The sequence below is a fragment of the Eucyclogobius newberryi genome, unplaced genomic scaffold, assembly GCF_026437365.1.
Source record: "Eucyclogobius newberryi isolate DKJ021-1_F unplaced genomic scaffold, fEucNew1.0.hap1 SCAF_2, whole genome shotgun sequence".
NCBI lineage: Eukaryota > Metazoa > Chordata > Actinopteri > Gobiiformes > Gobiidae > Eucyclogobius > Eucyclogobius newberryi.
The window spans coordinates 20,831,068-20,844,638 of NW_027315834.1; the positions used below are offsets into that span (position 1 = coordinate 20,831,068).

At 39.2% G+C, this 13,571-nt stretch overlaps 1 protein-coding gene across 1 annotated transcript; it reads left to right on the forward strand.

Moving 5' to 3' along the window:
- Nucleotides 1-1,076: 1,076 nt before the first annotated feature.
- Nucleotides 1,077-13,081, forward strand: sbno1 (strawberry notch homolog 1 (Drosophila)). Its single transcript, XM_072454327.1, has 32 exons — nt 1,077-1,214; nt 1,285-1,383; nt 2,467-2,685; nt 2,751-2,886; nt 3,367-3,461; nt 3,568-3,664; nt 4,876-5,036; nt 5,111-5,244; nt 5,330-5,420; nt 5,498-5,659; nt 5,750-5,885; nt 5,963-6,068; nt 6,146-6,299; nt 6,379-6,561; nt 6,826-6,923; nt 6,998-7,149; nt 7,225-7,416; nt 7,480-7,653; nt 8,515-8,684; nt 9,260-9,391; nt 9,467-9,602; nt 10,417-10,529; nt 10,613-10,684; nt 10,760-10,859; nt 10,974-11,048; nt 11,116-11,262; nt 11,340-11,434; nt 11,499-11,585; nt 11,692-11,829; nt 11,892-11,968; nt 12,045-12,238; nt 12,314-13,081. Exons 1-32 carry the CDS (start codon nt 1,095-1,097, stop codon nt 12,454-12,456), a joined length of 4,188 nt encoding a protein of 1,395 aa, XP_072310428.1. The 5' UTR covers nt 1,077-1,094; the 3' UTR covers nt 12,457-13,081.
- Nucleotides 13,082-13,571: the final 490 nt, after the last annotated feature.

A 13,571-nucleotide genomic window follows, 5' to 3' on the forward strand; every position in this document is an offset into this window, starting at 1 on the left:
CAGTTAACTATGTTGCTCCACCAAAGAAGGTAACTTTGACAGCTTTGGGCTTTATTGTGTGATGTATTTATACATCAGTAGACGTATTAATTAACGCTACTCTATCTTAAATAATTAAAATGAGCCCTATTGTCACGAAGTACAGAATCCCCCATAAACCCTCTTGGACAAAAATATATTTGGATTCATAAACTTATAATGAGAGTATCATGCTGCGATCACTTATAATCCGTAATCTCTAGCTAAGGTAAATTCACATTGTGCAACTTTGGCTGCGAAATGCAAAAGCATCGCTTTCTGTTAAAATGGAATACGCGTACCTTTTCTTTTCTTTTTTTTAATTAATTTGCCACACACATTTACAAGAAAAAATATGTAATGCGCTGTTGTTTTTATTTGTTCTTTACGTGCCTTCGTAGTTGTCAACCTTGTAGAAATCTACATAGGTGCGAGGCAACCAGGAAGTGAACACGCAGAGTTCCAAACACGTGCCTTTATGGGTCACTTTGAAACGCCTCGCTAGCCTCAGAGCGGTACAGTTGAAGAAGAAGAAGAAGAAGAATAAAGCCAGATGTACGGGGGAAGCTATGGCATACAGTCTAAAGAATAAAGTCTGGCGGCAAAGTAACGCTTTGATACCAAACGCCATAAAACACTAAAGAAGAACTAATAGGTCAACCATAAAAGGCACATTCGTTCGCACGGAAAACTACTCCTAGTAAACTTAAATTCAGCCACATGCCGTTTAAGTCTGGCGGTAATGCAACAATTGGATGCCAACCGCCATAAAACAACAACAACAACAACAAATTTTAATACGTTTTACATACGAGTCATCGGACCATCAACAAATTAGCTGTGCTGCATTAAACTATTAGTGAAGTGACTCCATTATCCTTTTTATATTTATTATAGTCAAGCAGTAGTAAAGAACTATTGAGGAGCTGTCAGTATCTACACAACCTCGTTTGAGCCTTCAGGTGCAAAAAACAGTGTATTATGATGGGATGAGATCGTAATGTCTTCAAATGAACATTTTGTATCCTTTTTTTAGTTAAGCTATTTCTATAGTTCTATTTTATTTCTGATTTCAGATGGATCCTGGACAGGATTTGCTTCTCGCAGCTCTCAGTGAGAGTGGCATTTGTCCAAATGATATAGGGCTGTTTGATGTTGAATCTCAAGATGCTGGTCAATCATCTAATGCTCAGCAAGTAAGTTATTATTTACTTACACAATGTTTTTTATATGTAATTTTGATCTAATTGGATTTTCAATTATTAGTCCATCTCAATCAATGCCCTGGATGTTGGTTTGGGGATAGAACCTTTGGAAATCCGTCAGCCTGACACCCCAACACCAGTCTCAGTTGTTTCAATCAGGGTAAGAAAATAGTCTTTTTTTAATTTTTTTCATCCCAACATTAACTGTCTTAACTGTGTTGAGGAAGACCGTAAATATATTTCAGCAAATATTAATTTGATTGGGGCATACACATTCTGTCCAGAACATCGTTTAGCTTTTTGAGTTAAAGGCGGTATGAACGATTTTTCGGCGATTTGAGAACGCAGGCGAAAGTGCGCATGCGCACTCCCCCGTGCGGTCTGATACAACACACACGTGCGTTTGTTTATTAGCGCGACGGAGCGCATCGCATCGCTCGTCTCCTGTAGATTTCTGTCCACTTCTGCGTCAGCTCGAACTGTCTTTCTCCGTCTTCATTTTGCCCCGTACACTGAGGGAACTATATTATGATAGATCCATGCGCTTAGGCACGCGGAAACGTGGGGACGAGCCTGACGCGGCTGCAAGTGAGCGGTAGGTGCGTTTTATGATTGATGCGTGGCAGGACAAATGATTTATCCACGCCACGAAGAAATATGATAAAAAAATTGCTGAAAAAAATCGTCCATACCACCTTTTTAAATTCGAAAGGGGGTTACACACCACGGCGTCCAAAGCGTTGCGTTTTCTGCGTTTTTGCTGTGCGATTCCTGCATTGTCGGGGGCGTACGGTCTCGGCGCATTGGACGTGCGTCCGAGGTGCCGAGAGCGTCCAAATCGTCTGGCGTCGATATGTTCAGCGTTGTCCAACTTTCTGCGTTGGACGCGGCGCAGCAGCCAATCAGAGATGACGCTCCAGTGACGTGCTATGCACAACCCGGAATAAGACTCAAAACAAACCCCGCCACGATAAAATAAAATCTTTAGACGATATGACAACCAACTTTCAAATTATGAAATGTAACGCTTGGGTTAATAAACCTTCCTGAGTCTACCTTCTCTCTAGCATCCCTGCTTTTATTACTTGTATGCCAAAGTACTGTACATGCATAGTGTCAATATGTCAAAAACAAAGAAAATGTCACTTTGAGGACTGACCGCTGAGAACAACTGGAACACAGCATTAATGTTCATAATTTTATTAATTTTCAATTTGCAAATCAACTTTCTTTGTTGCTGTAGAAACCTCAGCCATCAACAACCACGTTCGTCTTAAATCAGCTAAATCAGCTGCCAGCACTAGGAGCCATTGTGACAAAACACTCAGTTTCAAATCCTATCAAACATACCATAACTGTGACCAAGGTGGTTCATGTGGCCAATTCAGCACTACGAGGTTCATCTGCTCCATCATCTGCAAGTATTTCACCACTGACCACAGTGCCTTCAAATAGAGAGCAGGTAAAGTCCTCACAAATCTCTGCGAAAATGTTCAATGTGCAGGTAATGAATTTTATTTTCCTCAGATTCAGTTAAAAGACCTCCTTAGAGCAGGGAATGTGAGAAGCACAAACTTAAAGGGCAACAGTTTAATGGAGCTTATGAAACTCAAACCTCCACCTGACATTGCTCCACCCGTGGCAACTGCAACCTCAGCTGGAAGTGAGTTTTTATAATTACTTCCTCCACAACTAGAACACTTGCCTGCCAAAGCTTTGCTCTTGTGTGAAAGATTGTTCTTTCTTCTTTGAAAACCTGTTTATTGAACTTAAGCTCATAAACGCCAGGATGACTGTCACAGCTTTGTTGGCTCAAAGCATTGACGCCTGTATTTTAATGTAGTGAACAAAAAGTTTTATTTTCAACATTGCCTCTCGGGATTCAATTTTAGACTTAACTACTTTTATGAATGCTTAAAATGTGAATTATTTATTTGGTAACTTTGCACTTAGTTGTAGAAACTGTCAAGCCTACCATACCTCATCCCCTACAACTGTGGTGCATTTCTGACTTTAAAGGACTTCCTGCATGTCTCTAGCCTCTCTCCCCATTTCATGGCAATTCAAGCTATACCTGTCAAAGTAGAGCCTTCGGCCTGATTTAAAAAATAATAATTACCAAATGTACCCAATTTCTTTCTAGATGAAATGAACAATGGAATCAAGAAGGAACTAATGAGTAAAGACTCGCCCAGAATCTGGCTTAATGATGAGTCCAGAATACATGGTTTTCATCTAGTAAGTATTTTAAAATTATTATATACCATGTATTGGTGATTATACTTGTGTGTAAGTTCGATATTTTGGGTATTGGCCTTTTTATGTATGCTACCATTGTTTATAGAGACCACCTGGTATGAAGGAAGATGATGAACCAGAAGAGGAAGATGAAGAAGAGTTGGGTCACGCAGAGACTTACGCTGAATACATGCCAATGAAGTGTAAGAACGTATATTTAAAGCTCGGGTACCCAATTTTTTTTTCCCTCATATCCACCACAGAAATTGTATTGGGAATGCAGAACTGTTAAATCTTTCTTATTCTAATTATAAGTAAATTGTATCTTTAAAAAAAAAAAAAAAAACTGTCAATTTTTGATGTTTTGGACACTTTGGGAGGAGAGCTGATTGGCTGTGCAGGGATATCTCGTCACTCTGTCTGAAAACGCTGATCTAAAGCTGTGCTAAAAACATACATTTGAATACTAGTGATGTACCAAATAATTTGTGAGGGCTATGAATGAGTTTGAATGAAATTATTCTCAACAAAAACAAATGAATGGCTTTTAAAATGAAGGTACAAGGATGCAGATTTTTAGTCCGTACTGTTTTTAAAGAAATCCTTTTTCTGCTGTATAGTTGTAATCTACACCCATGGATCATTGTTGCCATACTTTTCGGGCTATACAGCGCTCCTGAATAAAAGCCGCTCCATTGAAATTTACAAAGAAACAAGAAATTGAACGGGCCACATCTTTCAATAAGCCGCAGGTGCCCACGTTGTAACATGAGTACTATAAGTATGCCGGTTGTCTTTTGAACCGGGGTTTCATTACCCAAGGAATAACATTGCGGACTGATACTGGTGCTTTTGGATTAATACCGATATTACTCAATGACATGAATATTGGACCAATATATTGGTGCCCCCTATAACGTATGCTGCGCGACTAAATGGTGTATGTTTCACAAACATTTGAGAACAAACCCGGTTCCAGAAAAGTGCAAACTTGTAAGCAAGCTCGAGATTTTGCATGGAGGTGTGCCGTGTTTCCGCTTGTTTTTAGATAAATACCAACTTTAACGTAGAAAGCTGCGTAAACACATTTTGGGCCTCATGTTATGTGTACCAGGCTTTATAAATGAGGCCCCCTTGACTATAGGAGCAATGGTGTCATGTCCACAGGCGAATAAAGATGATTCAAATATGCATGAATCATTCTAAATACAACTTTGCCCTTCTCCTTAAACCACCCAATCGTTAAAAGCTGGATATTACATAAGTCTCTTTCAACAATAGAATAAATTATTTCATAATCTGTCCTAACTAAATGCTTTTAAGGCCACAGAGTTTATTGATAGACTTTCAAATGAATCTTGATTTGATTATAATTTGATAAATGTGTATATAACTTAATTTTCTTTTTCTCCAGTGAAAGTTGGTCTGAGACATCCCGATCCTGTTGTAGAGACTAGTTCCCTGTCGAGTGTCAATCCCCCAGATGTTTGGTACAGGCTTTCAATCCCAGAAGAAGTCATTGATAAAGGCTGCCTGTCTGCTTTACAACTGGAAGCCATCACATATGCAGCACAGGTAAAACTAATTCTGCCTGTGTAATTGTTTTTTTTTTAATAAAGCTGTTGTATGCTGACATTATTGTGCTTCAGCAACATGAAACTTTTCTTCCCAATGGTGAACGAGCTGCGTATTTGATTGGGGATGGAGCAGGCGTTGGAAAAGGTCGTACCATAGCGGGAATTATCTATGAAAATTACCTTTTAGGCAGGAAGCGCTCTCTATGGTAAATATTAGTTATATTTCTAAGAACATCCTTTTGTTAAGATTTCAGAACGGTTTGTTTTTAATTTCTACTTGTTGCCTTTTAGGTTTAGTGTGTCAAATGACTTAAAGTATGACGCTGAAAGAGATTTAAGGGATATTGGTGCCAAGAATATTCAGGTCCATTCACTAAACAAGGTAAGAAACATATCTTAAATGTGTAAGAAAGGAAAAAAATCTCACGTCTCACATTTTTGACATTCTATCATTTTCAGTTTAAATATGGGAAAATCTCTGCTAAACATAATGGAAGTGTAAAGAAAGGTGTGATCTTTGCCACTTACTCGTCCTTGATTGGTGAAAGTCAGTCAGGAGGAAAGTACAAGACTAGATTTGACCAGCTTCTTCACTGGTGTGGTGAAGATTTTGATGGAGTTGTATCCTTTTGTAAACATTTGTGTCTGTGTGCTAGGTCTGTGGTATTTTAACTAAAGAGACATTGATGATTTCCTTAATTGCGTTCAAAGATTGTTTATGATGAATGCCACAAAGCCAAAAATGTTTGTCCAATTGGCTCATCAAAACCCACTAAAACTGGGCTTGCTGTGCTTGAGCTCCAAAACAAACTTCCCAAAGCTCGAGTTGTATATGCAAGTGCAACAGGTGAGATGTTTGCTCGTGTGATGTGCCAGTTTTATAAAAGAAGTGAACTGTGTACTTACAGACTATGTTGTATTTAGGTGCTTCTGAACCAAGGAACATGGCCTATATGAATCGTCTAGGCATATGGGGACATAAAACTCCCTTTAAAGAATTTGGTAACTTTATCCAAGCCGTGGAACGCAGGTGTTTGTAAAAAATATCTTATGTACTCAACAAATGTACTTTTAACTACATATTTAACCTGATTGTTTTTATTTCAGAGGTGTGGGTGCTATGGAGATTGTGGCAATGGACATGAAACTGAGGGGGATGTACATTGCACGACAGCTCAGCTTCACAGGTGTAACCTTTAAGATCGAGGAGGTTCCACTGAGTCCAAAGTACATAAAGATGTATAACAAGTCTGTCAAATTGGTGAGTCAGTCCTCAATTGGTCATTTAACTTATAATAATGGTAATGTTCATTCTTTTATTTAATGGCTTTTTATTCTAGTGGGTAAGCGCGCGGGAGAAGTTTCAACAAGCTGCTAATCTGATGGATGCAGAGCAACGCATGAAAAAATCCATGTGGGGCCAGTTCTGGTCAGCCCATCAGAGGTTCTTCAAATATTTGTGCATTGCTTCTAAAGTTTGTAGGGTGGTACACCTTGCTAGAGAAGAGGTCCAGAACGGAAAGGTGATGTCTCTTTTAATATAGCCAGATTGTACAGTGCATCTGGAAAGTGTGCTATTTTGGACACATTTGCAAATAATTCAAACGACCTTCTTTCATGTTGTCATTATTGAAATTTTGAGGAAAATTCAGAATTTTATTTAATTTTGGATTAAGACTGATATATAAAATGAGGAAAAGCAAATACTTTCTGGCTGCAGTGTATGTGTAGATTTTGCAAATGCATTTTGCAAATGGGTCAGGGGTTAAACACATCGTTTCCTGTAGTGTGTGGTGATTGGCCTTCAGTCTACTGGAGAAGCAAGAACACTAGAGGCACTGGAGGAAGGAGGAGGAGAGCTTAATGACTTTGTATCAACTGCAAAGTAAGGCTCAGCTCAGAATTCCTAAAGCAGTCATCACTCAAACATGTTATCTTATTCCAATGTATTTTTTGCAGAGGTGTCCTTCAGTCTCTCATTGAAAAGCATTTTCCAGCACCCGATAGACAGAAACTTTACAGTCTACTTGGAATAGACATCCCTGGAAATAAAACTGCAACATCAAGCACCAATGCCACTGTGTCTGAACAAAAGGGCAATAAAAGAAAAGGTAGCAAAAGTTGGTGAACTAGTTTATCTGATTGTTCTAGCGTTACAATGTATTAAACAAATATTGCATTCTCAGCTACAGAACCAAAGAAGCCAAAAAAGAAACCTCGTAAACATGGCGGTCTTTCGGGCACTAGCTCAGATGAAAGCCAGTCTGATGCTTCTGAGAAAGAAGCTGACAGTGATGACAGCTTCAAGTCAGTCAGCTCTGGTGAAGATGATGATTTTAACCCTTTCAGAGAAGAGTCTGATAATGATGATGAAGATGGTGAGCACCTTGAAGAGTCCCTGAGTGTTAATGCAGCATTGTAATACAAAATGCTATGTTTAGATCCATGGCTAATCAGAAAAGAACCCAAAAAAGGGAAGGAGAAGAGGAAGAGGAAAAAGAGGAGGAAAAGTGTTGACCCAGACTCGATTCAGAGTGCTTTGTTGGCCTCTGGGCTGGGCTCTACCAGACCTGCTTTCACGTCCTCTGTGAACACGGCCAGTATTCCTGCACCAGGTTAGCATGCAGCCACTGTACGTCAAATAATCTTATTTCCTTCTAGTGTTGAATGCTCAAATAAAGTAACTTGTTTAAAATTGTTAAAGTGATAACTTTCCTGTTTTGAGTTGGATTAATGACTAGACTTACTAGTGCTCCAACCAGTTCAGTTATATTACTATTAGATCTCTACAAAACTTGTAGATTTATTTTAAAGGGAACTGCTGAACACTGTAAAATATTAGTGTTAAATCAACTAAGAAGCATTTTTAGTCTTAAAGGTTGAATGGACGATTTTTTTGACCCACATCTGAGTCACATTTCCTCGTGGCGTGGACTGCCGATTAGTCCTGCCTCGTATCGATCATAAAACGCACCTACCGCTCACCTGCAGCCGCGTGCGGCTCGTCCCCACGAGCAGCACGTTTCCGCGTGTCTAAGCGCATTGATCTATCATAATATAGTTCCCTCTGTGTACGGGACAAAATTAAGACGGAGAAAGACAGTTCGAGCTGACTCGGAAATCTACGGGAGACGAGCGATGCAATCCGTCGCGCTAACAAACGCACGTGTGTGTTGTATTAGTCCGCACGGGGGAGTGCGCATGTGCACAAAAAGTGGGTGACTAAAGCCTATCCCAGTGACTTTGGGATAGGCTTCAGTCACCCCCTGGGCTAGCAGGGTTAATATTGCAATGCCGTTCAGCACAAATTCACTCATACATCCCGACTCGGGGAAAACTGGGGAGGTGTAGTGGCTTAATGTAATTCAAACATTAGCCTACAGCTATGAGCGTTTTACTATTAACCAATTACTGCGATATCTCTAATTACTTCTCTTTGGTGCAAACTTATACGTGTTTATTTGCCTCTTTTAAAGCAAAGCCTGAAAGCCATGACAGCTGCCTGACCAGTCAAGATTCTGTTGAACATGCTCAAAAGATGAAGAAGGATCTGCTGGAACAGTTGGAGGAACTATCGGAGCACCTGCCTCCCAACACTTTAGATGAGTTAATTGATGAACTTGGCGGCCCTGAGAATGTTGCAGAGGTATGAACACAGAGGAGGAGTTAATTACTTTGAATTATAATTGACTTTTTCTATCCATGGGTCTCATTTGTCTGTGCTATTTTGAAGATGTCACTGCATGCTGTTGTCTGTCTCCACTGTTAGTCTTGAAAAACGGCGCAAAAGATTTTAAATGAAAAGTTTAACACTTGGACAGATGGAAATTAGGCTCCTTAAAACAATCTGCAATAATCTTAAAACAAACTAGCATTTGCAAGCTGCTAACTACCTGAAATGAACAGCTCGGCCTCAGTCAGGAGTGATTTCTGTAAGTCCACTGGTCACTTCTGACCACAATAATACATTTCTGGTGATAAACGATGTCTTTGGGGTTGTTACAGAAAATAAATCCTTTGTTTTGTTGGCACAGCCCACAATGAAACGGTATTTTGTGAACTGGTGAGAGCGGGGTTGTGACATACAGCAAGGGTTGGTACTGGGAGTTTATCACACGATGCTGAGATGGTAACAACCACAAAACCATTACACCACTGAGCATTGCAATCTCTGTTTATTTTTATAGCACATGAGGCTCATCCTTTTAATCTTTCCATCAGATGACTGGTCGTAAAGGCCGCGTGGTAAGCAACGATGATGGAAGCATTACTTATGAGTCTCGCTCGGAGCTGGACGTACCGGTGGAAATCCTCAATTTAACCGAGAAGCAAAGATTTATGGATGGAGAGAAGGTAAAAAAAAATCTGTCATTGGGGACGAATTGGTTAAATCATAATTTTAATACAAACTACTTCCTCATGATTCAGAATATAGCCATCATCTCTGAAGCCGCCAGCTCTGGTATTTCTCTGCAAGCTGACCGCCGGGTACAAAACCAACGGCGGAGAGTTCACATGACGCTGGAGCTGCCATGGAGTGCAGACAGAGCTATACAACAGTTCGGTAAGTAAAACCTGTTGGTCTCGAGCTTGACTGTGGGATTTTGACATTAATTTGAGTGACGCTAATTTTGGCTCCAGGCGTTTACAAGGTATGATTACCTGTAAATGCATCATTATTGATGAAGTTGCTGAAGCAGGGGAAATTTAGTTAAAGGACCCGTGTTCATGTTTTTATATAAAATTTCATAAACATGACTGTCCCCAGATTCCAGGTAAACATGTTCAAATCAAATATAGCTTTTGTAATAATAGTGATTTATTCCCAGTTACAAAGTTAGACATGATGACCAAGTTGTTTGGAACAGTTGAGAAACGCAAACAATCAGAATGAGTCTGTCTTGATGCTGAAATCCACTCTTTTTAAACCTCCTCTCTGATCTGGTCTACCACCTGATGCCGGGTGTACACTGACTCCAGTGCAGGTTTAGAACCTGTGCGGGTTACTTGCAGATTGCCTATTCCACCACCGGCTGTTAATCATGAACAAAATGTGGTTTTGTGCAAAAACACTCATCTAATGAACTGGACCGCCACGGCTTCTGGCAAAGATGGACTTCTTGTTGATGCTTCCCCGGAATTTAGATTTTAGGCACTTTCCCATGCGTGTCCTAACCTGCATCGGAGTCTGTACACCAGGTGCCCAGCATCTGCAGCTCAGTCAGGAAATTCTGGAGGTTCTGATCTGAACATGAGAAATTGCTGTGGTTTCAGTTCTTTGGTTGCTGTTCGTCTCAAAATGACAGTGGATGCCACAGAAACACTGGGTTAAAATATTCCAACATTCCTCTAAATAAAAGCTTATTTTTCTTTTCCAGGGCGTACTCACAGATCAAACCAAGTCACAGCTCCTGAATACGTATTCCTCATATCAGAACTTGCGGGAGAGCAGAGATTTGCATCTATTGTTGCCAAAAGACTGGAAAGCCTGGTAGGCCCAAATAGGTTTACAATCAAGTATTTAAATCAAACGCTTTTGTTCCTAAAGTCTTTTTATTTGTTTTTTTTATTCAGGGTGCTCTTACGCATGGAGACAGAAGAGCCACGGAAACTAGAGACCTCAGCAGATTTAATTTTGATAACAAGGTTGGCACTTATAACCCCTGTTTCTAGTTTGTCCTAAGTAATACCAACCTTTTTAATTTTTCTTTTCTTCAACAGTATGGCAGAAATGCTCTGGAGATTGTGATGAAGTCTATTGTGAAGCTTGATTCTCCATTGGTGTCTCCCCCTGCAGATTTTAAAGGGGATTTCTTTAAAGGTATGACTAGATCAAAGTGTTATTTGTTCTGCAAGGTTTACATTTTTGCAACATTCAACATTTCTTTTTTGACATTTGTTTAAACTTGCTCTTCCGTTGCCTTTTTTTGTCAAGAAATTCAGATTGGTTTAATTGGCGTTGGTCTAATAAGTCTAGAGGACAGGTCTGGAGGATTGTCTCTTGACAAAGGTAAGTACTAGATAATACATTTTATGCTTTTACAAATCAAATCAGTGATTTATACGCTTTGTTACAGATTACAATAATATTGGGAAGTTTCTAAATCGGATTTTGGGCATGGCGGTTCAGCAACAAAATGCATTGTTCCAGTATTTCTCTGATACTTTGGCAGCTGTTATTCAGGAAGCCAAGAAAAATGGCAGATACGACATGGGTATTCTTGGTAAGACGTCTGACATTTATCGTTTTCAAATCATGTTTAAATATTGGTTATTAATATTTTAAAATATCTCCTGTTAGACCTTGGCTCTGGTGATGAGAAAGTTAAGAAGGTTGAATCCAAGAAGTTTTTAACGCCAGGCTACACAACATCCGGACACGTTGAACTGTTCACTGTATGTGATGTCTATTTATGTCAAGAAAGAAATGTATTCCACTCTCACTCGTGTCTTTTTACAGGTCAGTGTTGAAAGGGGGATGTCTTGGGAAGATGCCACTCATGCATGGGCAGAGCAAAGTGGACCAGATGATGGCTTTTATGTGCAGGTATGGAATTGGATGGGTTATTTTCTTACGATTGCTCCCAGAAAATTATCGTGTTTGTTCCAGAATTTAAGACTTGTATTAACATGTTAATTTTGTTTTTATTCAGACGAGAAACAACAAAAAAACTGCTATATTAGTCAAAGAAGTAAATCCCAAAAAGCGTCTGTTTCTGGTCCACAGACCAAACACTGGAAGACAACTAAAATTGGAATCTTATGTTGAAATCAAGAAAAAGTTCAAAAAGGTAACATAACTTTGAGTTCTGTAAGGTCAGGCTTCTTTTCTAAGACTCACTTTTAATTTTAGGTCTTGTCAGACGAAGCTAAAGAGCACTGGACGGATCAGTACAAATCGTCTGCACAAATCTGTTCTCATGCGTATTGGTAAGTTCATACTAGTTTCTAAAGATTGCTGCAGTTAACTTTTCATTTATAACATTAATTTCTACAAATTCAACAGGCGGGGAAATTGTAAAAAGGCATCGGTGGGTCTCCAGTGTGAGGTGGGTCTCCGGTGTAGGACGTACTACGTTCTGTGTGGATCTGTTCTCAGTGTGTGGAATGAACTAGAGGAAGTACTCACGCCTGTCAGTGGAACCAATGTAAAAGTACAGATTGTTCGGCTCAGAACAGAAGATGGCCAGAGAATAGTTGGTAAGATTTATATTTTCACTATTTAGAGTTTATATTGTATAAATTTTTCCTGTAATTTACAATCTGCTTTTTCAGGACTTTTGATTCCAGCAAACTGTGTTTCTCCACTCATCAATAAGCTTTCTACATCAGATCAGAGCCAGCAGATTGCTGTGCAGGAACTGCAGAAACGACAACAGCTCCACCCTCAAAGTCTCAGTCATGTACTTCACTTTTAGTATGGGTTTGTCTTGATATCCAACCCGAATGGGACATACTCAAGTCTTTTTGCACTGCAGGCTTTGGGGCCTCTGTTCCTTGGCTTGAACTTCCAGCAGCTGGTCGTGCAACACATGATGGTGGTACAAAAAGTGGTTACTTTTTCCCCCATTTTTAAAAAAACAAAATTATTGCCACTCAATTTTTCATGGGTGATGTATATCCTCTGATATTCAGAGTGAAACGTGTGATTAATTGTAACATAATAACACAAGTTGATCTCAGAAGGCATGTCTGCTTGTGGCAGTTGTCGTCTGCTTTCATGTTTGCTTTAGAAATGTTGTACTTAAACACAGAATTGCCTGTTGTGATACAAAGAGTTCAACCCAAACATGTCAAATTCAGTGATTGTGTATACTCATTGAGAAATGTGTGAACGTTTTTGTTTAACTGGACCATAAGCAGTATAGTTTCACTTCTGACAACTCAATGTTTTAGATTATTATTTTAACAGTACATTTAATGACAGTTTACTGTAAAATTGTGAATAGGTTTGATTTAAACAAATTGTCACAAGTTGTACTACAGATAAGCTGGAGGCTTTGGAAGTTGTATATATTGTTTTCAGGAAATTAAACAAATCTTCCCTCTAAATAAACCCTCTAAGAAATTTATTGCAAAGGCTAATCAATGTGTGACTAAAGCAATTTGTGATTGAACTATTAAATTGAGTTTAGTTTGGATAAGAAGTTCCCTTAAAACCTGGGTGGACCTTGTGGCACCCATTTGTTAGTCTGATGTTCACATGTAACTTTCTTATGAACAACGTATTAAAGAAAAGAAAAGCACATGTCACCAAATCCTTTTAATAAATATGACGACATTGGGTAAATTAATAGTTTGATTGGAACAGCAGTTGCATCATAACACCAGGTAGCATGTCTGTTTATCAACGTGTGATCATTGTTTCTTTACGTTTTAAATTTATTTGTGCTCAAATATTTTTTTCTCGGAATTTCCTACACGACATGGCAGATTCAACCAAAGAGGCTTTTTTTGAGCTTCCCTTTTGTCATTGCGCAGATTTTCCTGTCAAACTTTCAAAATCCCCCTGGCTGCCCTACACTGAATAAAG